Here is a 25663-nt window from a genome sequence, read left to right on the forward strand (position 1 = left end):
GAATCCAAAATGCATACATTGACCTACACTTGTTGATAAGTACTCCTCCATTTTAAAGGAAAGTATTTTTGTCTAATGCTGTTTAATGGGATATTTCTGCACTTCTGGGATTTCCTTGCCAGTCGTTACAGTGTCCTGCCCCTGTTTCACAACCCGCTGTTGACAAGAGCTCAAGAGAAGCAGAGCAGCTGAGCTGTGTGGTCACCAGTAGACCCATCTAAACATATGACGGAGGCGTGTTTTAATCATTGGGTTTTTCCCCTCAAAACACAATTGGGAAGGACAATATTCAAGCAACTATTTTTCTTCCCGTCTACCAGCCAGACAATAAAAACGTCTGTTACACACTTCAGCTCGTAACTTCTGGAGACGTGAGCCACTTAGATGTCATTGACAAGGAAAGTTTGAAGTGCAGGCACTGCTGAAGCAGAGCAGTACACACACCTTAACTGCCACGCGCACGTGCCTGAACACGGAGTTGTTGTTCTTACCCTGCAAAACTGCCCGTTGGCTTCAGAACGTCCTGTCTGTCTCGAGTGTTGGCTCTGTGTGATCTCCCCGACTCCACTGTTGCTGGGCTGGTAGAGCTCGCTGGCCATGGTTTGCAGTTTGACTGCTCGGTCTGTGGTGCATAAAGACCCAAATTTGTCTTGTGCTCTTAGTAGAAAATTTGGTTATTGAAGTAGAGGATGGATATTTTAATTCCTGTGACAATGAACTTGTGTTAGTGTTACCATGCAGCTGAATTGCCTGTGTTTTCAGGTAACTGGAGTCCTCTGAAAAACTTAACATTTGTGTTACAAACTTGTGTAAAACCAGACCTTGGTTTTATACAGATGCATTTCCTGTTTTTTGTGCTCTCGTTCCTGTCCCCGTTCTCCCTTCCCCTTTCCCCTTCTGCATATGTTTTACTGGTCTGGTGTTGTCTCTAACTTTATCTGGTTTCTGTCTCAGCAGTAGAGTAAATTCTATTACCCTGATAGTACAATGGTGGATATAATATAAACTTCAGAGGATTCTCCAGGGACTAAGAGTGAACCAGTCACCAAAGGTGTCTTGGAACTGTTAAGAATGACAGTGATATAGCTGAAAAAGCAAGGGGCTAATTTCTGCTCTAGTGTAATTACATTTTAACCTTCATATTACAGTGGACTGTAATAGACCATTAATTGACAAAGTTTGTTTTTGTGTTAATTAAGAACTGAAGACCTCAGTGTCACAGTTAAGAAGGAAGGCTTACTTGAGACTTGTGTTGTTTCATCTCCACTCATTCGTAAAACTAATTATCCAGCTCTAATAGCACCTAAGTAAATAAAAATATCTGCATGGTTCTACAATCTTCAAAAAAAAAAAAAATTAAAAAAAAAAAAAATGACGCTGACCTTTCCAGAAGACGGGAAGTATGCACGTGGCAAGAGGCTAATTTACCTTTCTATTTCCCAAATTCAGCATGTCCCAAAATACCATACAGCAAGGAGACAGGCCCTTCTTTCTACTTTGCCAGTGAGTTGGGTTTTTTGTACTAATTTTGATTGTACAGAAAAGCACTTTCTAAAGAACAGATGTTAAAGGAATGGGACGTGTTGAGGGAACAAGTTTCCTTGCACCAAACCAGTATGTGGAAAACACAGGAAGGTTCCTTTCAATGGATGGGGGGGTGAAGCTGTTGAACAGATTCATGTGACCACAGGAAGCTGATTTGTCAGTTTTTTAAAATATATTCTGCATGTCGAATAATCTCTGACTTTATTACCCAGTCTTTTCATCTATAACCAGAAGTGAGCACTGCATGTGGATAGCTTCTACTTAAAATCTGGGTGAACTGCCTCGCTCCCTTTCTTTCATGGCCCAAACGGGATTTTTAAAACTTGGCAAATTAATCAGCTTCCTAAAAGGAGAAGTATCTTGTGCCTCCTCTCTTTAAAAAGCTGTGGCTCAAGTTCTGAGCCCCTGGGAGGAAATAACTTGAGATGCAGCTGAGACGAAGGAAGCTCTCAGTAGAGTTACTTTGGTGCCACTGAAGGAGTGCTGAGAGCAGTGTACTTGGTCATTTTGACAGTGAGAGATGAGGGCTCCTTGCCCTGGTGCATGGCATCGGATGCTTCCTCCTTGGCAGATGAACACAACCAGTTACGTTACCTGGCTCCAGTGCTCCTGTGTGGTGTTACTGGTGACCTACATCAGTGTAAGCAATGGGAGAGGGGCTGCTCTTCTCCATGCTCTCAGTACACAACAGCTAATGTAGGCTTCAGTTGCATACGTATACTGGGAAAGGCACATAACTAAAAAATACTGCCTTGTGTGTTGGTTGATCATAGCCATCTGAGGAAGCTGGGGTTTGGGGGGCTGTGGTTGCAGGATGAGCTGTAGCTGTCACCCAGGACATGGGAAAAGAAGGACTTGCAGTTCCAAAGTATTTTCATACTTGCTCCTTGCCTATAGCAAGACTTGTTGCTGCATCTGTCTGCAAGTCCATGCAGCCAATGCCAGGCAATCTTCTGGGGTTTTTTGAGTTAGCTCATGCAAGAGGGATGTGAGAAATACCATTTGTTCTCCAAAAATCTCTTCTGGAACAGACTTCCTGTGTTTCTTGTGCAGAAATGGTTCTGCATGAACTAGTGGTGTAGGATGCTGACCTGTCCTGTTTTCATGCGTCTTGGTTTGGTGCACTGAAATAACTTTGATAAGCTCGTTCCTTTCATGGATAATCTTTTAAGTGAAGTCCACTCTACCTGTGTAAAATTACTTCTTTAAATGTCTGTGTTATGAAAGAAACATTTGCTATTTCTTTGCTTCCTACCATTCAGGTCTTTTAAATGTAGTTATCCTCACCATCTTACTGGGTCTGGCAATAGTTTTGAAGTCTGTTCACTGGTCAGTTCTTGAAAATAGGCTCCTCAGTGTATCTTTGGACGATGACCAACGATGACCAGCATTGGCAGCTTTGAAATTCCTACCAGGGAAAATACAAAATTCTGTTATGTGGTTTTTGCATATAGCCTTGTAGCTGGGAGTTCTGCTTGACTTCTACTGTTCTGACCTCTTTTGATTTCAGCTCCTTCTGTGGGTTTGATGGCTGACTACTACTTGTTTGCCTCTCAGAAAAATGGGTTGCACTTTTGTAGAGTTGAATTCAGAAATTCAATCTATCTGATATTTTTGCTCACTTCATTACTGAATCACTTATCTTCACTGTGTATCCCTGCAGGGTTAGTGCAGTTAAATACTTCATGTTGGGAACCAACTTGATCAAAAAGATGCTGAAGTGAGGCAGGTTAGCCCAGGGAGTATTTCTGGGGGAGAGGAACTTAAGGCATAAAGGGTGAGGAAAACCAGTGTATTTGTGCTGGAACGAGCTGAGGTTACTTACAGCAAGGAGATATGCGGACCTGTTTTGTCCTTTCCTAGAGCTTTCTCAGCACTTTCTTGGATACTAGATGGCCATTTGGAAAATCTCCAAAGTACTGACAACTGGGGGAAAATGTTGGCTAAATGGTGTTTTTTTTGTTTTGGTTTGTTTTGGTTTTTTTTGTTTTTTTTTTTTTTTTCTGTTTTTCACCTCCTGTGTTCTCGTTTGCTATTTGATATGTGTAGTGAGCTGTTTTGATGAACAGGCAGAAATTCTTGAAAAAAGTCACAGTGAAAGTGCTTTAGTTAGAGCTAAGCAGGTGAATTTTTTATGACTGTTTTGCAAGATGTCTTTCAGAGGCTTGCTAGTCTCACAGATTTCATTGGCTTGTCACAAACTATTAATTGCAGTAGCTAAACATGGAAAATCTTTTACATTTCCAGAGTTGAAGTTTGAATTCTGGTTTTGAACTAACAAGGATCTGTGCACATATTTCAGACTTGCTGCCACTTGTCCTGAACCCTTCTTGATTTGTATGCAATGTCTGTACAGGATTTAGATAAGTGTCCAAATAACATTTTTTGAAAGACACTTTAATATTACTATTAAAGCATAATTTGCAGCAGCATCTGAAATAGTTCCAACCAAACTTGTAGAATTTATTAATGTGTTAAAGAGAAAATGGGGGAGAGGAGAAGCTAGTCAAATAAAAATTCTTCAGTATAAAAAAATCTGTTACTTTAAATGCAAAGCTGTGGATAAAAGATATTAGAAGGTTATGGAAGAGCTGCTGCTATAACAAAAACTTGATCCTCCCCCCACTTCTATATCTATTCTTTAGAGTACTGTTCCTTGGTTTAGCTCGTTTCTTAAGAGAGAAATACTTCATTGTGAAGTTTTATTGTATAATGTATCTGCTTCAGAATAACTTAGTTTATTATTCTCTCAGCTATAAAGAAACGAGAGATGAATTGCACAAATGGTTTAAGGGAGTACCACATTATTTCGGGGGCTCTTAACAAGTAATGTGGCAGGATGTGGGAAGCCTTAAATATCTTACAACTTGGAATTAATTTTCATATACACTTTAAAACCTCTTGAATGGAGTTGAAGTTAATTTGTAGTCAGACGTGCCAGCTCTGTGGCTGAGGCTGTGGGATGAGAGCTGAGGAAGATTTCTGGTAGCATGCCCTTTGGCAAGCAAGTCAATCCCTCTGCATTTATTTCTATTACTTTGACAGAGATAATAACTTTTGGCCTTCTTCAGAGTATGTATAATAATGAGGTTGAGAAATTTTCTTACTGTAGGAAGCCTGTAAAAATAATCAGTAAAACTATACTGTAAAAATGATCAGTGTTTCCATTGATAATTTTCATGTAGTCATTGTAAGGAGGAGTGATGTTTGAAAAATCAAATAGAAGCATGATGGGGATGCTGCTGCAAAATAAATTTTAGTAGTGATATGGGGGAGGACAATGGGGGGGAAATTCTTGCATTTGAAAGTGTAACAAAGTGCTATGGCAGAAGGTACTGGTAATTTTGACACTGTGCATAGAAAATATTAAGGTATTTTCAAAACCCTTCTCAATCCGAAATGCTCAGTGTATGAGTGCGCTTGTACGCTCATGCATAAGTATGTTAGGATCAACTCCAGACTGCAAGAATTTAGGGTTACAACTGCATATGAAGTTCATCTGCATTAATAGCCTGAAACTGTAGTGCGCATCACTGTTAGACTGTTTGCTCAGTAAAGATTTAATAGAGCTTTCAAGAGAGCAGGGCGGGATTAAGTTAAATGTGGTAGGCAGTTATTTTGGAAAAGAGACAAACACCTTCACAGTGGCCTGTACAAGGGAGGAAAATCTTAATTAGGCAAAAAGATCCTGCCTATAAGTATTCTAGTGAGTTGAAATATGTTAGAACTAGTATTTGTAAGCTCTATAGCAAGCCATACTGGAGGAAAACAAGTATTTGCACAGGGTAGTAGTGTGTCAGGGCTGGTTAATAGAGCACGGTGGGGTTGCTGTCTTTTTGGGACTTGCTTTTGCTGAATAGTATTGTGCTTTGAGATGCAGCTACATTTTTGTCAGTTTTCTCCTCCCATCTTGTCTTTCATCCTTTATATACATGCAGACAGTTCTGTGTATTCATGAACTTAGAGCCCAGCACAGTGAAACTCTTCAGAAGCTGCAGCAAACAGTTGCTTGCAAAAGTGAGGTAACACACCTCGCTAGCCATGGATACATGGGGCAGGTGGTTGCAGCGTAGTGGTTGCGCTCCAAGTTTCTCCCTGTGCCCTGCTTTTCAGCTTTGTTTACTAGGGCAAGAAAACACCACCAGAAAACCCATCTCTTCTGAAGGTATGCTGCAGACAGGCACTTCATTGGCCATCAAATTCTCATATAATACAAATCCCATTACAAAAAGCTGTAACCTGATAAATAGTAAGCAGTAATTAGCTTCAGTCAGAATGGCCAAAAGATACCAAAACAGCTAAGGAACAGTTGCAGGGAAAATTCAGGAGCAGGTTGATAGTTTGCTTTGACTGTTCTGTCCTTTAGCACTATTGTCAGCAAAACTAGCCTCAGTCTTGACAAGCTGTAACATCGGAGAGCGTAGTGTGCACTGCCACATGCAGAAGTGTAGTTGCAAACTGTGGACTGGTGGTTGCACAAGATCTAAAAGCAATAGAGGGGAATAGACAAAGCATCTTCATTTCTTAGGGTCTTCCCTTCCAGTTGCATGCTTAGTGTTTAAAGGAAGACTTGCTATCATTGTGGCTTTTCATACTTTCTTAGATTCCCTCAGAAGAAACAAAACCAAACCGCAGTGATTTAGTGTGGCCCGTTTTGAAGCAGAACAGAACAGGACCCCTCAAGGCAGCACTTGTTGATACTAGTTTGTTGTTGGAAACTGGTATGGCTGTAGCAACAGACCTGGTTTCACTGTTGTGACAGTTTTTTAAGTTTTTTCCTTTTTTGGAATTTTGTACCTTATTTGCTACTGTTTCAAGGAATTAAGAAATTCATGGCAGTGTTGAGAAGCTCACAGAATGGTGGTGATACAGAACAGAATCTGTAATTGGCCTTGAGAGGAGAGGCAAGATACGTTATTTTAGTACAAGATACTGGTTTCAGCAAAAATTTGATGCTCAAGCAGCCTCAGTTTTTTCAGCTGTTAAATATATACTGTGTGTCCCTGTAGTTCTCAAGCACACATGCGGTGTATATGCTTTACACTGACTGTATTGTGAGCAATTTCCAGAAGAGTAGCATGGTGAGGTTAGCCAGGTATAAGGCCAAAGAATTTTTTGGATGGTGGAAATAAAAATGGCTTGTAACACCTTTGAAAAGGATATTTCAGGAAAAACTAAATTGTATGAAAGTTACGAATTTGATTTTTTAAACTGGTCTGTTTGAAAAAATATGAAATACTGCTTTTTTCTATGTAGTATCTGTTACATTGTCAAACTAGGGAAGATGAACTGTCTAATTATGGTTATTTATAGACTTTCCTGCAAAACCAAACTACACAAAAGCAAGGTAAGATACTCAGCTATTTGCAAGATAAATATTTTTTTTTAGAAGGGGGCGGGAATATATTTAGAGTATGTTTGAGATATAGTGAAATCTTCAAGTGCAGATGGTGACTTGATGAGATGCATATTCTGTATCTGTTGTTAAATGTTCTTCTTTTTCATCCTAGTTTCCACTGGCTCACTTGCTCAGCAGTATGCCCACCCTAATGCTACCCTGCATCCGCATCCTCCGCATCCTCAGCCTTCTGCCACACCAACTGGCCAGCAGCAAAGCCAACATGCTGGAAGCCACCCTGCTCCTAGCCCCGTGCAGGTAACAGCACTCAAGGGAGTGAATGTCTTTAAATTGTATTTACCATGCTCTACTGGAAGGTATTGCATCTATCTGATGCTTGACATCAATATATTGATTTATTTGAGAGAGAAAATGGTAGAATGGAGCAGTTAGCCAAACAAACTGCACGTGACAGATCTCATGCAGGACTTGCCTAGATTGCCCTCTGTTTTCCAGAAGGAAGGAAGTAGAGCTATATAATTTAATTTTTCTCTGCTTGGGGTGGCTAGGACTCACAGGTGGTAGGGTCATGACATAGTTTGTTCGATAAGCTAGCAGGGAAACTTGGGGCGGTCCCTTTTCCTTAGTAAGGACCAGTATCAGAGTCCAACCGTTCATTTCTTCCTCTCCTCTGGGGATGCGGAATCCCATGTTACGATTAAGGAAGGATCGTAATTTTGTCAGAGCTTTAATATGAGTGCAGTTACAACTGGAAATAGCAGATAAATGCTGAGAATCATTTGAATGTATTTTGTCAAAGACAAGCAGCTGAAAACAAAATAGGCCTTGTGATAGTGCTGCATGCCTTATTACCTCCTGATAATAACTTTGGGCTGCTAAGTGCAACTGTGGAATATATCCAGCCTCAGTGGTTGCAGGTTCTTCTTGTTTTTACCTGGCAGTCTAGGTTCTGTTTTCCAGGCTCACATGACTTTCTAGTGCAAGGAGAAAATGAGCCCAGTGGAACTGAAACGAGTTTCCTCACAACCATAGGGGGTGGTGATCCTTAGATTTGCCACTTAAAAAATTTGTTATCGAGAGCAGTTTTGCAAACCTTTCTTACACTAGTTTCCAGAATAAACGTGTCTCGCTTCTAGACCATAACCTAAATGATCTTCTGTCTTTTTTTTTTCCTTGCAGCATCATCAGCACCAGGCTGCTCAGGCACTCCACCTGGCAAACCCACAACAGCAGTCGGCAATTTACCACGCAGGTCTAGCTCCAACCCCACCTTCCATGACGCCAGGCTCCAATACGCAGTCTCCACAAAATAGTTTTCCTACAGCACAACAAACAGTCTTCACCATTCATCCCTCCCATGTTCAACCTGCATATACCAATCCGCCACACATGGCCCATGTCCCCCAGGTAAACACAGTTTAACAACCTTCAAGACTAAATGTCTTAATGCCACAAAGTTAGGACAGTCGGGCCTGCTGAAGTGATTTCCATTCTGTCACCTCTCAGCACAGACTACCTGTTGTGTTACTTAGGTTTCTGTCTGTACATTGCCTTTATTTAGAATTTTACAAGATATTTGGACCTCAGCTTCCAACACCCAGTGCATCTACAACTGTAGTTTAATGAAGACATCTTAAACTGGCACTGCTACTGAAAGAAATTGAGCTCTCTTCCCAGTTCCCGGCTCCCGTCCTTGTCCTGCCCCACCATTCTGCTCACAGAACTGTTTGGCCATGCAGCAAACCAGACTGGGGACATGATTCAGCTGAAGTGTGCCTCCCCTACCCTCATTTTAGGCTATTTCTCAGTCAAATCAGTTCACTACTCAGGTTCACTGCATGATCACAGGAAGAGCTGGCATACAGAAAGGTTGGAGGTGAGAGCTGAGTGGAGGAAGGCTGAATTGCTGTTTTTGGTGGCAGTTTTAGGCTCTGCATTGTAGTCAAATTTACACAAGTACATCCAGTAGAGGATATTACACAAGATGACTAGGGAGTAGCAAGGCACTGCAGGGGGAGATAGGTGAGATTCAGTTCAGATGACTGCAAGACAGTCCTTGCTGAGAGAGAAAGAAACCCGTGTGTGTGCGTATATGTGTGTGTGTGTGATTCTCAGTGGACCGCTTATGCAGAAGATCCCTCTTGATTGTTGGGCACCTTAACAGTCCTTGCTTCAGGATCAGAAACACACTTCTCTTAACTGCTCTCTGGTGGTCAACTCACTGAAAACAGGAATTTGGGAAGGGAAGCGCATGACTGATTAATTGAGCTCTGCATAAAGCAGCGTTACAGAGATTTTCTGATGTTTACTAAATCTCATGGATTTAGTGTGCATTGTCAAGGAATGGACAGTTAATCAGTAATTTCGCCTGCACAATTTCTTCTTCGGTCCAAGTACTTGATGTCTGGCTTATACCTTCTCATACAGGTTAACAATAGTTTGGGATAGCGTGACTAACAAATTAGGGAGGTTAGTCTAATAGGTGTCCAGTCCCTTGCAGAATTCTGATAAAATCTTTGCTTGGTCCCTGGGACAGTCAGTTTAAACCAATGAATTAATAGCTATTTAGGAATTGTTTTACTGATGTTGAGTTTTTAGCTTTTTAATTCCATTAGGCTTTTAATTTCTCTGCTTTTTTACTGTGGGAGGATAAGGAGAGGATGCCCAAACTTGACTACTGGGGTGGCATCTTGCCGCGTCCTCCCAGGTTCTGGTTTCTGCCAAAAACAAGATACTTGCTCTGCTCTGGTGTGATGGCACTGGTGTGAATGCCTAGGTTGTAGAGCTTCTCGGGGTGCCTTGCGTGCAACCCTTCGGAAGGGTCTTGCTGCAAGCTCCTGGGTTAGTGGCACATTCAGTGCCATGCCTTGAAATTTGAAACATGTTTGTTTTAAGGTCAGCTTAGAGGTAAAACTGTAGACGAATTGTGCTGTACACGTCAGGGCCAGGCGCGTGCTGGCGCCATAGGATGCGACCATTGCCTTCCTTTCTGTGTGCCAAGCACTTAATGAACAAACCTCGCTAAAGCAAATCAGATGCAACTTTTAGTCAGAACTGACTGCTCAGTCAGGATTTTTCAGCAATCACAGGCAAAGCCTGCTTTATCCCTGATTTTTGACTTACGCAGTCTCTTCTGCTGTAATTTTAGGATGAAAACTACAATCTGTAATCCGTGATCCTTATACCAAACCAGCCAACTTTTCAAAATGAAGTAGTTCCCACAAAAATCTCTAATGAAGGAATAACTACAGTTCTGTAAGAAATTTTAAATGCATGTAATTATTCCATTGTGGGGAAACTAATCACTGGATTTAATAGTTTCTCAGCAGCCTCATTTCCAACTTCTGAACACAATTCTAAAATGCCATGTAGTAGGAATTTCAGTTAGGCTAACACAGGCAATCAATTGAATTTCCCTTTAGGTTATCAGATGAATCTTGAGCTGTTAGATATCTCACTTGAGAAACAGTACTTTCAAATTCATTACCAGAGTACTGTCAGCTGCCAATTTGCAAAGCGTTTGAGCCACAGCAGAAAATTTTTATCCAATGTGTGTATTGAATACAGCTGCTATATGAATAGCTGCTTTATAATGATGACTGCTATAATAGCATGTTTGTCAAAGTAAAAATGGTGCTGATCCTGAAAGGTATTTCTGTTTCACAGCCTTATCTTCCAAGCCTTTTTTAGAGCAAGAGTGAGATTTGAATTGCAGTTCCTGCCTATAAAGGCTTCTTGAGTGCTCCTAATACAGCGCAAGTCTGATAAAGAGTTTGAGGAATGTCTGTGATGAGTCAAGTAACCATTCTGTCTTTAAGAAATAAAATTGTAGCCACTACCTGCTATCTGTCTTTACTGGCATGTGAAACTTGTGAGGCTGCAATTACTGCACCGTAGTGCTCTGTTAATGGGATATGGTAATGGACAAAGCAAAACTTAGATACAAATGCTTTTTTTTTTTTTTTCCTTCAGAAGAAACCCACTGAGAGCTCTAAGAGTTCCTTAATGTTTTGTGCTTTTAAGAAACTAGTGTTTACTAGATTTTTAAACCAAAAAATTGATGACCTCTAGAGTCATGAACTGCTCTGAGCTAAAGAAGCCAACTGACAAGTTACTGAACTTGTTTGCCAGAAGGTGATCAGCAATCGTAAAGATCAATCTCTTTTTTCCACTGAGACTTAACTATGATTGCTTAGATTACACAAGGACCTTAAGTGTGATGAGCTTAACTGGAAACAGAGCAAAGCTGACCTAACAGTATAAAGGGATGAAATCACTCATCGTAGAATGACTGCTTAGATGAATGATAACGTGGGCACAGGTCACTGGAGAGAGTGGTTTCCAGGGCAGGGAGCCACGGGAGGGTGTGGAGTTGCGCAATGAGCAGCCGAGGAAGGGGTGCCAGACTCCCAGTGCGTGTGAAGTTCCTGTCTGTACCCAGTGCATTCTCCATGTAGGAAGTGCTTTGATCTAGGTTACTAACAGTAATGTTTTGAAGATTTGTTGCTGAGCTGTTTTTTTGGTTAGTTTTGTTTTTGGTTTTTTGTTTTGTTTTGTTTTGTTTTTTTCTTAAATATCCCGCTGTTTAATGCTGGCAGTTTCTCTCAGTACTCCCTGTCCAAATGGCTAAAATTGAGAATGTGACTCAGAGCCAGCAGTAAGGATTTGAGCCCTTTTAAATTTTTTTTTTATTTTTCATTATTTTTTTTTTTAGTTATTTTTTTTTTGTGTTAAGATCTCTGCCTTAATCCCTATAGCTAATCTAGTTAAAATGGAGTAAATCTCTGGATTTACTGGTACAGCTGGAGAAAACTTGACAGTCATGTGGCCAGGAGTGATGCCTCCTTGTGACCATTATACTAAAGAGCTCTTTGTTTCAGGCTCATGTACAGTCAGGAATGGTTCCTTCTCACCCAACTGCCCATGCTCCAATGATGCTAATGACGACACAGCCACCTGGTGGTCCCCAAGCCGCCATCGCTCAAAGTGCACTACAGCCCATTCCAGTCTCGACAACAACACATTTCCCCTATATGACGCACCCTTCAGGTGAGGAGTGTGTGCCCGGGAGACCTGCACCTTAACTGAGCCAGGTCGTAGTAGTGAGGAGAACTGTTATGAACCAGATATGGGGAAAAGAACGACAGAAAAAAAAAAAAAAAAAAAAATCAACCTTAAGATGTCCTTGTAGAGTGGCAGGCTGCTGAAGGCAGACAGTTTCTGCATTTCGCATTTATACTTTGCCAGCCCGAATGTGAGCCTAGATAAGCGTATGAGATTTAGCAATGGCTTTGCTTCTCTCTAGCTGAAGTAGAGAAATGCATAACTATGCAGACACTGGCACTGTGGGACTGTGTTCTTCCAGGTTTTGCCGTGGGGGATGGACTGTGTAGCCTGTTACAATGGTCTGGGGTTTTATTAAATTTAAAGTGATCGGTCTTGAGGATAGGAGTGACAATGTTGCTTGGGGGTAGGGCTGTTAGACTGCTAATGACTGAAGTAAAGTGACAACTAAAGTCTAATCTTTAATTCAGAGTACCATTCAGCAGCTTTACTTTTTGGGAAAAGTAGGTGCTGTATGACTTCTTTCCGCTTTAAATTTAACCTTACCTAGGTTTCTTTTTTATTCATTTCCAAACAGCCTCTAAACTTTTGTAGTGAACTAGTTACCTGATCTTGTTTCTTGGGGAATGTGTGAGCAGAACAAGGCTGCTTTCTGAGGGTTTAGGTAGGGAAAAAAACATCCAAAGGACATCTTGATATGCAGGGTTTTGTTTTGTTCTCTAAAAATAAAAAAAAAAAAAAAAAAAAGAAAAAATGGAAAAAAAAAAAAAAAAAAGAAGAAAAAGTACAGCTCAGTAGTTGTCCTGTGACCACTTTACTAGCAAACTGTTGTGTGGCTTGCCAATTTATTATTTACATTTGAACTTTTTTTTTACAGTACAAGCCCACCACCAACAGCAGTTGTAAGGCTCATCTGGAATAACTGAAAGGCTGGATACCTTTTGTAGGCCAAATACCCTCCTTCTACTGCTTCTGCCAACTGGAAGCACAGAAAACTAGAATTTCATTTTATTTTGTTTAAAAAAAAAAAAAATTGATTTCTTGTAACATCCACTAGGAATGCTAACAGTTCATCTTGCAGTGGGAGAGATTCGGACTGAGTAGAGGCATTTAGGAACTTGTGGGCTATTCCATAATTCCATGCACTGTATCTGAGTCCTGCAAGTGCCCCAACTCTGCTTGCTGAAAACTGGAAGTTATTTATTTTTTAATGACCCTTCAAAGTTATGAACTCATCAGCTAGCAAAAGAAGTAACAAGAGTGATTCTTGCTGCTATTATCACTAAAAATCAAGACTTGGAGATCCCTTTTACTTCTAACTAAACTTGAAACAGGTTCAGTAAAAAAAAAAAAAATTCTAATCGTCAAACTGATGAATTATTATTTATAAATCACGTTTGATGAGATAATCACTATCGTGAGACAGTGATGTAACTTTTAAGTTAAGAAAACTTTTACTTTGTAGATAATATAAAATAAAAACTTAAAAAAAAATTAAAAAATAAAAAAAGTTTTAAAAACTGACCTACGTAGTGTTTGTGTCTTGTTTTACCAGTATCTTACTCTCATGTGTTCTCCAGCTTTCAATCCAAATCGGAGCGAATGTTTTATTTAGCGCCAGGTGAGCTCTGCTCTGTGCGTGTGGTGCTGCCGTGTCGTGTGCGTGCCCCCCACCGTGAAACCGAATCCGTCGTATTTGACTTGCAAAAATAAGTGAGAGGTTTCAAGATCAGGAGTTGGGTACAGTTTTTTAACAATTTCTTGTGTTCAGATCGATCCCGTAATGCCTCAGCTTTACACTGGGGTCACAGAGGATGTCGCAGCTGGGCCTGGAGGTTTATGATGGTAAAACTACGCGTCAGTGGTGCTGCTGGAGAAGGAAAGAAAGAAATGGGGGTAAGCATGCCTTAGCAAAACGGCTTGTAAAAGGACAGGGAAAAGGGTAGGAGAAAGCAGTTGGCTGCCGCCTCCCTCAGTAGCGCAGGCTGAGCCCTGCTTGTGAAGTGCTGTGCTCTTCCTAAGTGGCCGGTATGGCGCAAGTATCCTACGCCAGCTAACCAGATGATGATGCTGGTTAAACTGGGTTATAATATAGTTGCGCTGCAGAGGCAGGCCAGGTACACTCGTACCAGCTTTTGCAGGCAGCAGTTAACGTCCCGTTGTGGCTTGGTGAAAAAAAATGCTGGGGAATACAGATACCGCGGCAGCTTCTGTCTTAATCCTTCCAGGTCAACAGGGCAGTGAAACGGAATGAATTGACGTTCAGGTGGGCAGCAGGGGGCATGAGACTGTCGCAGACGGTGGCGACTCGGGGCAGGACTCCCTTGAGTCGAGTCTTGGGAGAAGGAACAGCGCGCTCACACAGGCTGTTGGCTTGTGTTCCATCTCTAAGGGAGCGTTTCCATCTTTTAGCATCCAGTATCTGTTAAAATGGTTTCCAGGCACCTAGAGAGAATCAGACTGAAGACTAAAAGTGAGAAACGAGTTCTAAAAACAGTTTATTAAGAGCAGATTTCTTTATATTATGGTAAAATTGCATTATTCAAGAATAAGTTACTTGTACAGTACATACAGAAACAATATATAGAAAAACCTACTATACAAGAAGAACTTTTCTGTGCAGGTGAAAAGTAGAACTTTCAAATCAATACACTTTTCATCCAACAAACTGTTGGCTTTAATCATCCTGCTAAAGGCTGAGTTAGAGAATGCACAGTCGCCTCCCCACCTCTGGTAGTTGCTGGCGAAGGTTGGGGCTGTTCGCATTGAACAAGCTTAAATTAAAATTTGGAATACTGTACTCAAACCTGTTAGTCAAGATTTCAAGGCTCTAGATGTTTGTTAGAGTAAAACTGCATTGGTGGGATGACAGCAGTGTTCTGTGGTCCGGAGACTGTAAGAAATGAGAAGCTTTGGCCTCACCCTGGACCCGGAGCTCTTTCTAGAAGCTTTGCCCCGAAATAATTTCGAAGCAAAAGCGAGCGGCGAGGCAAGGGTGGTGTCAGTGTTTGGTAACCTGCTCTGGATTGCTGGTGCCGTTCATCAGGGCTGGGGTGCAGGAGGGAGGGACGGATGAAGAAGCTCAATTAATGCTCCATGTCATGAACTTCTTCAGAACCTGTCACGCGAAAGCCACCGAAAGGGAGGTTCTGTCCGCAAGCAGCAAGCGGTTTCCAAAGCCTGAGATGGAGATGAGGGGGAGAAGGTCTGGCTGGACCAAAGTCTTAGGTTGTGCACTAAGGCAGGTCCCTGCTGGCGCAGAGTGATACCCCTTGGGCATCGGTATTGCCCAAACCGACTGTTTTCAGCTGGCTGAAATGGGGTGTCCCTCCCTGACAGCCCATTTCGGGGGACGGTCATTGGGCAAAGGCTCCCCCCAAAGCCCAGCCCATCTCTGCCCTGTGGGTCATGGCTTTGTTCCATGGGATCCAGACTCGGGGTGCACGTGCCCGTGAGCACATCTGACTTAATTTCAGCTCTAGGAAATGCTCTTTCTCCGGGGGAGCCCGGGAGCCGGCTGTACCTGTGTGCAGGGCCTCTTCCCTTGGCTTCCCCTCCAAAAACTCAACGCTGATACTTCATACAGGCCAATAAAAGCCCATGTGGGCTGGGGAACTAAACCTGCTAAGTCCTAGGCTGTTTTCCCAAGTTACTGGAAGAATCTAAAACTTCCTGTAAGTTGCTTTATATTCCATAGAATGGAATGGTTTAACGCTCTTTGCCCACTGCAGGAATAGCGAGGAGCTGTTTACGGGCTGGATTAACGTAGCCGAGTGTGCTGGCAGGAGCAGAGGTAGGGCTGCGTGCGGTGCAAGCCAAATACTTTCTAGGAGAAATGGGATTTCAAACTCAGTCCTCCAGGAGCTGGGGAAAGAGCCCAAAAAAACCCCTCGGGTCCCGGTGCAGCTGGGGTTGGGACCACAATGGGTCCGAGCTGCGGCAGAGCGCAGGACTAAGGTGGGGAGATGGAGCTGGGCAGCTGGACAGCCCTTGGCTGCCTTGTTGGGGAGGGTCTGAGATGGAAATAACTCTATTAAAAAATCAGAGCGACTTCCCCGCTGCTCACCGGTGGGGACAACAGGAGTTTGCATCCACCGGAGTTTGTTTGCACAGGGGAAGCGGCTGATGGGGCGATAATGAACTCAATGTATATTTTGCTAATCAAGCGCAGCAATTTCCATTTAAACTACGGAGAAACCCCTTGCAATTAAACTGCAGGTTAAAAATACCACATGCGTGTGCATGTTTAGTTGTTGGCGCTCGAACAATAAGCCCCGGCGTGCCAAAACAACCCATCCCAGCAGCAGCAGCATCTGATTTATCTGGCAAGGGCTGCGCTGGCTGTGAAGAGCAATCCCTTTTTCCCAGCCCATTCTTTCTTGCAGATGCTCTGAGCGTAGGATGATTCGGGTGAGACCACCTCGTCTTTCAGGGCTGCCTGGAACTCAGCGGGACTAAAAATCAGCTCTTTTAACCTTAGAAAGATTGAGCGTGTGCGAGTGTTTTCGGAGGCGTGCAGGACCTGGGAACCACGCGCGGAGGAGGCAAAGGAGCCGACAAGTTGCGCCATGCTTCCTCCCCCTTCCCCTCATCGCCCCTAGAAATGCAACGCCGTGGGGAGTCATTTATGAGCAACGAAGGGACTTGACTCTCCCAGCACAAACCAGCCCTGGCTCCTGCCCTTCGGTGCAGCCTTTGTGCTTGGTGCGGGGAGGAAAACGGGACGCGGCTGCGGCAGAGGAGCTGCAGCCGAGGACAGGGCTGCCTTTGTCTCTCCGGCAGCCTGGCCAGGTTTGGCAGCGCTGGAGGTGCCGACCGGCCAGTGCAATTTGCTCTTAATGCTCCAGCTTCAAGAGTGAGTGTGCGCCGGGGAACGCCGATCCCCGCCACGATACAGGATTGCTCCCCGTGTGCCCATTTTCGAGTTGTTTCAAACAGAGGAAGGGAGGGAGAGAAAAAAAAGACCTTGCCTGCTCCGAATGTACAAAGAGAGCCCAAGAGAGGGCTGGGGCAAGAGGTGGAGAGGCACAAAATGCAAACCCTGAGTGGTTTCTCAAATCCCGTTCCTCCCAGCTCTCATCCTTTGACTACAATTCATGAAACCAGATTTGCTCTCAAAGCAGCTCCCTGGTTCTGCCTGGTCCTGGCTCCTGCTTGTGCTACATCTGCCTTTTCTGGCCTGGCCCAGCACAACAGCACCGTGACCCTGCCCTTCAGTTCCTGCCCTTAAGCAGAGCTGGGCTCCTTGGGCTTTGCCTATCAACCAGGCTTAATGGCAAAGCCCTACCCAGAGGCTGGATTTTTGCAAAACTCCCTAACTCTGCCCCACGAGGCTTTGTGTTTGCTTGCTTTGAAACTAATTCCTAAATGTTAATGCTCCTGAGGACTCCCACCTCTATCGCAATTGCGAGGAAAATTAAAACAAAAGGCAATTTCAAGGCGAGTTTTGCATCCAAAATCCCAGGGAGTGCCGCACGGGCTGCGCTGAGAAATCTGCAAGTTGGAGGCTGTGAACATCCCCTCCCGCATGTTGCAACGGCTCCAGCCCCTTCCTTATTCTTAAAATAACGGCAGCTTCTAAGAAGCGGTTCCTCTCTCGGCGCGGCCGCGCCGGCTGCCCCAGGTAAAGCAGCACCGGGGCTCGGCGGCACCGATGGCTGCAGGGCCTGAACATACCTGCAAGAGGCTGTTGTATAACTTTAAATATCACCAAACTCTTGGTTACAGAGTGTTTTAGGAGGGAAAAAAAAAAGAAAAAAGAAAAAAAAAAAAAAAAAGGGGCAAGTGAGAGCAGGGTGGGCAGCCACCTGCGCTGGAGAGGTAAAAATATGTTTTGGGAAAAAAACTCATTTTAGATTTGTGCCTAAAATGCTTCCATCACCAGGCTAAAACACTTCCATCACCGGGATAAAATGCCTCCATCACCGGGAGGAGTGGTTTGCTGTCAGTCTCCGTGTTAGTTCTCAGCTAGTGACATTAATAATGATGGAGCAGTTAGTGTTCATGTCTTAATTAGCAAGGGTAATGGTGTAAGTATTTGGCTGGTGCAGGGAGCAACTGCAACTGGGCCAGGTTAAAAAAGAAGAGCAAGAAAAGCCAGTTTTTGCCTTATTGAAAAAGAAAGCCTAAACTCTGATCGCGATCGGCATCTTTGCCCGATGTGGGAGCTCAGCTCCGGCAGGTCGGGCTTTGCCGGAGGGTTTGGCAGCGGCAGCACGTGCTGGGGTGGGAGGACGGGGCTCGTCTTTGCCTGCACGGCCTGGAGCAGCAACTGGTCAATGAATTTATAATCCACTTTTTTTTTTTTTTTTTTTTTTTTTCCCCCTTTTTTTCTTCCTTTCTCCAATTATATGCGTGTAACGCAAGACCCCGGATCCTTCGCTGGGTGCCGTCATGTCAGGGACAGGTGGGAGACCTTGGCACGCAGGGACGCAGGCACGAGCGGCATGTGTAAACAGTAACGAGAAAGCTTTGATAATAACAAAAAAAAAAAAAAAATTAAAAAAAAAAGGCCCTTTAACAGGCCGAAGAGAGGGAGCGCACCCGTACTGGAGTGAAAAATTACCCCCTTCCTTGCAAAAATATAATAATCATCCCTAACCAGAAGGAAGAAAGTAGTACGTTGATGGGGTACTTGGAAGGTCTCTATGATTTCTCCACCCGAAAGTGCATCCCGGTGCCGGCGCGGCGCCTGTCAGAGTGGTGTGTACTGGTTGTCGATGGCGCGGACGTGGCCCCGGCCGGGCGCCTCCACCTCGTAGTCCGAATCGCGGGGTCGGGGGCCGGGGGCTGGGGCTGCCCTGCTCGGGCGCAGGCTCTGCGCCAGCTCGGCCGGCGGCGGCACCAGGTGGAAGATCTGCTCCGGGGGGGTCTCGTCGGGGTTGCGGGGGCAGGAGGAGCTGGTGGGGGCGAGGCTGAATTCGGGGTTCCAGCCGGGGACGGGCAAGGGGAGCTGGACCGTGCTGCCGGAGCTGGGAGCTGTGGGTGGAGGGGAGAGATGGTCGGTCAGTGGGATGCTCCCACTGCGGGTATTGGGGTACAGCGGGTATCCCCACAGCCCCCCCCCCCCCCCCCAGCCACAGCAGGGAGCGGCCAGTGGTTTGGGGCAGCTTCTTCTTTCTCGAAAGAGGAACCCGGGAGCTCGGGAGTCACCTTTTGTGCTGCTGCCTGGACACTTCCACTTCCCCACTCCGTGTGTGGCCAAAGGGTCCAGCTCTGCCCAACCCCGGGGGGCACCCATACCCACCCTGGGGACCCCCCCACCTCCCCGCCCCCATCCCTCCACCCCATGGGAATGTCTCCGTCCCTCCCTGCCCGCGGACCTTGCGGCTGGGGCAGAACGACGACGTAGCTGGACAGACGGACGTCGCAGGCTGTCCCACACTCCAGCGGGATGGGGTAGCGATGGAAGTGGTGCAGCATCTCCACGATGGAGGAGAAGCGGAGGTGCTGGACGCGGCACTGGCCCCGCTCCGTCAGCGCCAGCCGTAGGTGCTGCGGGGAGGAGCACGGACCTGTTACCCTTCCACCGGCTCCCTTTGCTGGAGGAGATGATGGGGGACACGGGGATATTTGGAGTAGGGGCTGAGGGGGGGACACAAATGGCTTTAGCATGATGTGCTGCATCCCCAGCTGCATGCCCAGCTCGCTGCAGGGAGTTTTCCCCCCCTCCAGGAGCGGGCATGGGGCTGTGAGCACAGGGACAGGGACCAGGCAAGGAAAACATCTCCATGGGGTGGGACAGCATGGGGACCATGCTGCGGTGGGGAAGCTGCCCGAGGGGCTCCTGTGAGATTCCAACCCCTCCCCTCCCCGCCCCCCCTAATTCTAGCCCCTCTCCTGCCCGTACCTTTGCTCTGCCCTGGAAGTTGAAGGTGAGCACGTACTCGCCGCGGCGCGTCTCGCTCTGCCGCACCAGGAAGACGCCGTGGCCCTCCAGCCCCCCCAGCTGCACCAGCTGAGCCGCCTTCACACGGGAGATGGGCCCGTGGAACCAGGGGCAGGAGGAGAGGAACTGCTCCATCTTCGGTCTCGCTGCCTCCCCCGGGCCCCCTGGCGTCGCCCCTGCCAGCGCACAGGGATGAGCATCCCAAGGACATGGGGACCCCTGCCCATAGCCCCCGGCCCCCTTCCCTTTGGCTCTGTCCCCCCCTGTCATGCCATTTGGGGATGCCCGATCAGCCTGGCCAGCCATGGCTGGGGACCCCCCCTGTGGCAAGGGATGCCTCCCCAGCACCTCTGCCCTGTCCCCAGGGCGTCCCCACTTCTCACCTTGGCCAAGGGTGTCAGTGCTGGTGGTGGGGCTGGCGGCCGTGGGGTCAGGGTACCGGCACGCCAGGAACTCGGGGTCGCCCACATCAGACCTGCCGGGGATGGGAGAAGCCGGGCTGAGCACTGGTGGTGGCGGGGGGGACGGGAACGGTGCTGGGGTGGGGGGACACACGGAGTTGCTGTCCCCATCCCCAGGCTCAGGGACATCCGCCGGGCGCTTACCCCCTGCGCAAGCACTCCCGGATCTCGGCTGTCCAGGAGCTGAGCTGCTGCTCATCCCCCGCCTCGAACAGGACATCGGTGGCGTTGGTGACCTGGGGGGACATCAGAGAGGGACACGGGGGCTTCAGATGGAGACAGCGATGTGCATCCCCCTCCCACCCACCCACTCTCAGGCACCAACCCTGACCCCAGCCAGCGCAGAGCATCCCCCCCACCCCAAAAGCCACATCCCCACCCTGTGAACCCCCTCCCTGGCTGGGAAGAGGAACCGAAATTTGGCACGGGAGCTTTCGGCAGCCACGTGCAGCCCTCAGGGTGGGAAAGGCCTTGGGGCCGGCTGCGGACCCCCTCGGGCGGGCCCTACCTTGAGGACGAAGGTGTGGAGGTTATCGGGCATCTCGAGGCGCGTGCACCTCCGTACCTCCTGGATGGCGGAGCAGGCGGCGTGCAGTTTCGGCTTGGAGCCCTGCGGAGGGGAGCACGGCAGCTGAGCTGAGCCCCAGCACCCCAAAACACCACCCCACGTCTTCCGGCAGCTTTTGGGATGGCAGGGGGTGGGGGGGTCGAGCTTGCCGGGAGCCACCCGAAGCACAACAGCCAGCAAGGAAATACCCTGCTCTGCAGGGAAATACCCCACCGGCAAGGAAATACCCCGTGCAGCGTGGAAATACCCTGCATGGCACTGCCCGGCTGCTGTCGGGGCACGCCGGGGAGGGGGGGCTGAGCGGCACCCAGAGCGGGAACCCATCTCGGTGGCCCCAAGGACCCAGCAGAATGGGGATGGGTGGAGGAGAGGAGGGAGAAGGGGATTCCCAGCACGGCAGCGCGCACCGGGGAGCCTGCGAGACGGGGAAATGGGGGTGCAGGCAGGGAGCACCCGGGTTACGGTGCGGGGTGAGGTGGGAGGGGGGGGGGTCGGCAGAGCGCGCGGCGGTGGCGTGCTGAGAGCTCCCCGCGGCCACCTGGCTGGTTTGGCGTCGAGACAGGCACATGACAAACCGCTGAGCAAACACTTCCAGAAAGACTAATAATACCCCCTCCCCAGCAGCTTTCGGTTCCTCTGGCACCCAACGCGCGCCGGCAAGCGAGGCGCTGCCTGCCGCGAGCCCGCGGCACCGCAACGGGCTGTATCCGGGGTGCCAGGGACCCTCCTGGGTGCGAAATGCTGCTGGGGTTCCCCTGCAGCGGTGCTGGGAGATGGAGCCAACCCCTTCCATGCTGATCCGGGCTCGGTGAGTGAGCCAGCTCGGCAAAGTCCAGCCAGGGCCAGTATGTGCCGGGCACGCTCGACCCCCTGCGCCGGGCTTGCTGCCAGCGCGGCACGATCAAATTTTGGCAGGCTGTGATTCTCACAGCAGCTTCAGCATCCCCTGGGTTAAGTCACCCGCACCGGCTCCGGCCGTCCTCGCTGAGCCACGGCCACTGTCCCCTTGAGGAGGCCAGGCTGTGGGCGTTTCGCCATGCGACGGTGTTTGCCAACCAGAGAGCCTGAGTTTGGGTGATGCTCGCAGCAAAGCCACCTCTGCCACCTCCCCAACCGCCTGCAGGACCCCAAGGGGGTCCCTCGGTAACTCAGCACTCTCCATGGTCACCCAACCAAACCAGGTTTGGTTGCTTTTTTTTGTTGTGTTTTCGGTTTTTTGGTTTTTCGCTTTGGTTTTTTTTTTTTATTTTTCATCCCCCCCCTCCTTCCTCCCTCCCTCGACACTCTCTGACCGAGGACTTGGTGTACTTTGGGGCCGGAAACACAGCGTGAGAGGGATCAGCCCTTATCAGCGCCGAGCTGCGCCGAAAAGAAAATTCTTAGAAGTTGCTCGCCAAACGGCATCGTGCTACGGGGTTGGTGCCACCGCGGCAGCTCACGGCACCCCCAGCGACAGTGATTGCTGCAATCATTGCCGCTGCAGCTGCAATCACTGTCGCTGGCAGGGCCAGGGGTGCCACGAGGCGCCGCGGTGGCACCGGGGTTTGATCCCGAAGGAGTTTTTATTTTTTTGCCACCCTTGGGAGATAACCGGCGTCCTGTTCAAAGTCCTGCAGGGAGAAAGTGAAGGGTTGCCCATCCTGGCTGCTTTCCCACGTGTGGGTTGTGACGCCTGGCACGTCCCCGAGCTCGCCGGCGCGGTGGGTTTTATCAGCACGGATCCTGGGGTCGGCCTCCCTCTTTCCTAGGAAGTGGGAAATTCCAGGAAAAGGGAGTTCGGCGAAGCCCCCTGCGTCCCTCCCCGGGGAGAGAGCAGATGGGGAGCGCAAAGGGAGAAGGAAATGATGCAGCAAAGAGATACGGCGCCCGAAAAACCAGTCTGGCTTCGGAGAAGTGCCTACCACAGGCACGGTGCCCCCACCCCCCCCGGACCGCCGCACCTGACCGCAAGACGCCCTGCTCGATGGCACCCGGTACCGAGAAAGGGATTTCTCGGTAATGAAAACTGCACACTCAACACACTGAGTGTTCACCCACCACCCACGGGCACCCATGGGCTCCTTCTCGGCAAGAGAGGTGTCACGGCAGCACTGTGGGGCTGGGTACCCCCCCCCCGCTGCCAGCTGGGCTCGGGGTGCTCAGGGTGCTCGGGATGTTGCTCCAGCTCAGTCCCAAGCTCAACCAGCATCATCTCCCGCTCCAGACTTCACCGCTCCCCCAAAGGAGCCTATGCACACGAGGGAAACCCCAGCACAAGGCTGATCACCCCCCCGCCCCCCAAAAATCACTGGGGGACATGACATCCTGTAAAGCTGCACTCTCAAGCCCCCAGGACACAGTGGCATCCCCCGGTCCCAACCCCTGGCACACAAAATTGACCGTCCTGGGGTGTGACACGGGTGAGCTCCAGCTCACAGGGCTGCCAGCAGCAGGATCTGGCCCAGCTCCCCCAAACCCCCTCTGCCTGCAGGGGCTGGGCACTGCTGGGGACATCAGGACACCAATGGGGACAGTGGTCCTGTCGGTTGGGGACAGAGGAGCCACACCGGCTCTCAGCGCCTACTTAAATTTAGTGCTTGAGAGCAGTGTCCTCTCACCTGTGGTCTGCTGACCCCTCAGTATTTCTATATTTGTTTTTCACAGGGGATTTTTTTTTCTAGAGTTTAAAAATATGAAGATTCAGCCACGCCAGAGCTGTCCCCAGTGTCAGGGGACATGGGGACAAACTGGAAAATGGAGGAAAAATCCCCCCAGGGCGAAACTCCCTCCTGCTCCCTGCCCAGAGCATCCCGCCAGAGCCCACGGCTTGACCTGGGTAGGGGGGACACCCCACTTCACCTCACACCATCCCATGTCCCCGCATCCCCGACCTGCCGGGGGGTCCCCATGGGGTGTCACTGGGAGAACCAGCACCGCAAGGGGAGAGCCGGGCACAGCTCCCGTGGCCACCGCGCACCTGGGGAGGGCCGGGCAGCCGGGAGAAAGTGGGGTTTGCCGGCATGTGCCAGATATAGGAAGGAGCCCGATGCCAGCTCGGCGCTGTGGTCGTGCAGGGAGCGCGAGCTGAAGGTCAGGCCAAGGTCACAGCTGCGCTTGGGTGTTGCAGGAGAGGAGCTGCCGCGTTTCCGCCTCGCAAACCCCCAGTAACAGCTCTCACCGCGGCTCCTTCGCCCGCCACTTTCTTTCCTACCTGTGTTTACCTGGTACCTTGCAGCAGCGGCTCGGAGCATCGTGGCGATCCTCCCCCCCGGCAGCCTCCACAGCACAACTTCCATGAGGAAACCACCCCCCAGGAGGGATGGCTCGGCAGGGCGGGTCCCCCTGGCACCTCTCCAACATGAATATTTTGGATTTTTTTTTTTTTTTTGAAAGGGGAGGGAAGGAAAACTCCCAGCCTGCCCACGCGTGCTGGAAAAGCTCTCGCTGCGATGCTCCAAGCTGCTGCTGCAAGGAGCACAACCTGCACGGCCACAGAGGGGCCACTACCGATGCTGGGAGAGATTTTTCAGCTGGGGGAAAGAGGAAGGCAGCCAGCTTTCCAAGAACGAGAGCGAAATCACACTGCCCACATCCAGGGAGGGCTGCGGGTGCCTTGAGGTTTGACCCCAGCACTGCCCATGCACCCACAGGTTGCTGGCACCCACCGCCCACCCGGACACCCCCGGGCTCAGCCGATTTCTGCTGGGTCCCCGAAACAATTCCACCGCCCACGATGTTGGTTTGTGGGAGGGAGCCGGAGCCACCCACAGTTCCCAGTGGATTTGGCTGGTGCCCAGTCCCCTGCTGGCAAAGGCGGCAGTGATGCAGCAATGACAGCGGTGGCGATGGTGGTGGTGGCACGGTGATGACGGCGGTGGTATGACGATGATGGCTGTGGCGTGGTGCCGATGGTGGTGGCACGGTGACGATGCCAGTGGTGGCACGGTGACGATGGCAGTGGTGGCACAGTGACGATGGCAGTGGTGGCACAGTGACAATGGCAGTGGTGGCACAGTGACGATGGCAGTGGCACAGCTGTGGCGGTGGAGCTGGCTGGCCGAGACTGCCCGGAGCAGAGAGCAAATCCTTCGAGAGCGGCGGGCGCTGCCGCCGGCCCCTCCACGCGCTGGGGATTTCCCCACGCCGGCTCTTTCATTTCCACTCTGAGTCACGCCGTGGGAGGCGGGGAAGCGCCACGAGCCCTTGTGCAAGGTCCCCGACGGATACGGGCGAGATTTGTCACTTCTTGTAAATCACGGAGCCCGTCGTGTGCCTCTTATGCAAGGGACAAACCTCAACCGGAGCTGCAGCGTGCCTGAGCCTCGCCGGGCTGCTGGTGGACAGACAGACAGACGGCCACAGAGATCTGCAGCTCTGCAAGCGCTGGGTTACGCCAGCATAAAACCACATCCCACACCAACGGCCCCGGGGAGTTTTTTGAAGTTTCCCAGGAGCGCGAAGACATTCAGCCCTGTCCCTGGGGATACTGGGTGAACTGGAGGGGAAACACGTCCCATTGCACCAGTCTGGGGCAGCAGGGTGGCAATGGGGGGCACCGAGGGGTGAGCTGGAGGGTGCAAGGTGCCTGGTGCACTGGTGATTGTCCTTGGAGGGTTGCACCATGAGTAATCCCAGCGTTCATCCTTGGGGATTTTGCACCATAATCCCAGCACGTGTCCCTGGGTGTTTGCACACTCCGGCTAATCCCGGCATTCATCCTCAGGGATTTGCACCCCAGCTCATCCTGATGTTCCTCCTCAGGGATTTGCACCCCAGATAATCCCAGCATTCATCTTCAG

General features: G+C 48.9%; 2 protein-coding genes across 19 annotated transcripts in view; one reads left to right on the top strand and one right to left on the bottom strand.

The window, feature by feature from the left end:
- ATXN2 (ataxin 2) overlaps positions 1 to 13492 on the top strand; it is a 52602-nt gene extending 39110 nt beyond the window's left edge. For 10 of the 16 annotated variants that reach the window (XM_042805359.1, XM_042805360.1, XM_042805367.1 and 7 more), the window contains 4 exons: positions 1450 to 1503; positions 7056 to 7201; positions 8084 to 8311; positions 11785 to 13492. In XM_042805359.1, coding sequence (XP_042661293.1) covers positions 1450 to 1503; positions 7056 to 7201; positions 8084 to 8311; positions 11785 to 11988 — 632 coding nt within the window. In that variant the 3' untranslated portion in view covers positions 11989 to 13492. The remainder of the gene's footprint in view (positions 1 to 1449; positions 1504 to 7055; positions 7202 to 8083; positions 8312 to 11784) is intronic. The other 6 variants (XM_042805362.1, XM_042805364.1, XM_042805366.1 and 3 more) reach the window with 3 other exon arrangements.
- SH2B3 (SH2B adaptor protein 3) overlaps positions 12690 to 25663 on the bottom strand; it is a 30241-nt gene continuing 17267 nt past the window's right edge. For all 3 annotated transcript variants that reach the window (XM_042805377.1, XM_042805379.1, XM_042805378.1), the window contains exons 3-8: positions 20826 to 20927; positions 20462 to 20553; positions 20240 to 20331; positions 19818 to 20032; positions 19291 to 19462; positions 12690 to 18946 (exon numbers count right to left, since the gene is read on the bottom strand). In XM_042805377.1, coding sequence (XP_042661311.1) covers positions 18663 to 18946; positions 19291 to 19462; positions 19818 to 20032; positions 20240 to 20331; positions 20462 to 20553; positions 20826 to 20927 — 957 coding nt within the window. In that variant the 3' untranslated portion in view covers positions 12690 to 18662. The remainder of the gene's footprint in view (positions 18947 to 19290; positions 19463 to 19817; positions 20033 to 20239; positions 20332 to 20461; positions 20554 to 20825; positions 20928 to 25663) is intronic.

The sequence above is a fragment of the Tyto alba genome, unplaced genomic scaffold (genome assembly GCF_018691265.1).
Source record: "Tyto alba isolate M040663 unplaced genomic scaffold, T.alba_DEE_v4.0 Super-Scaffold_44, whole genome shotgun sequence".
NCBI lineage: Eukaryota > Metazoa > Chordata > Aves > Strigiformes > Tytonidae > Tyto > Tyto alba.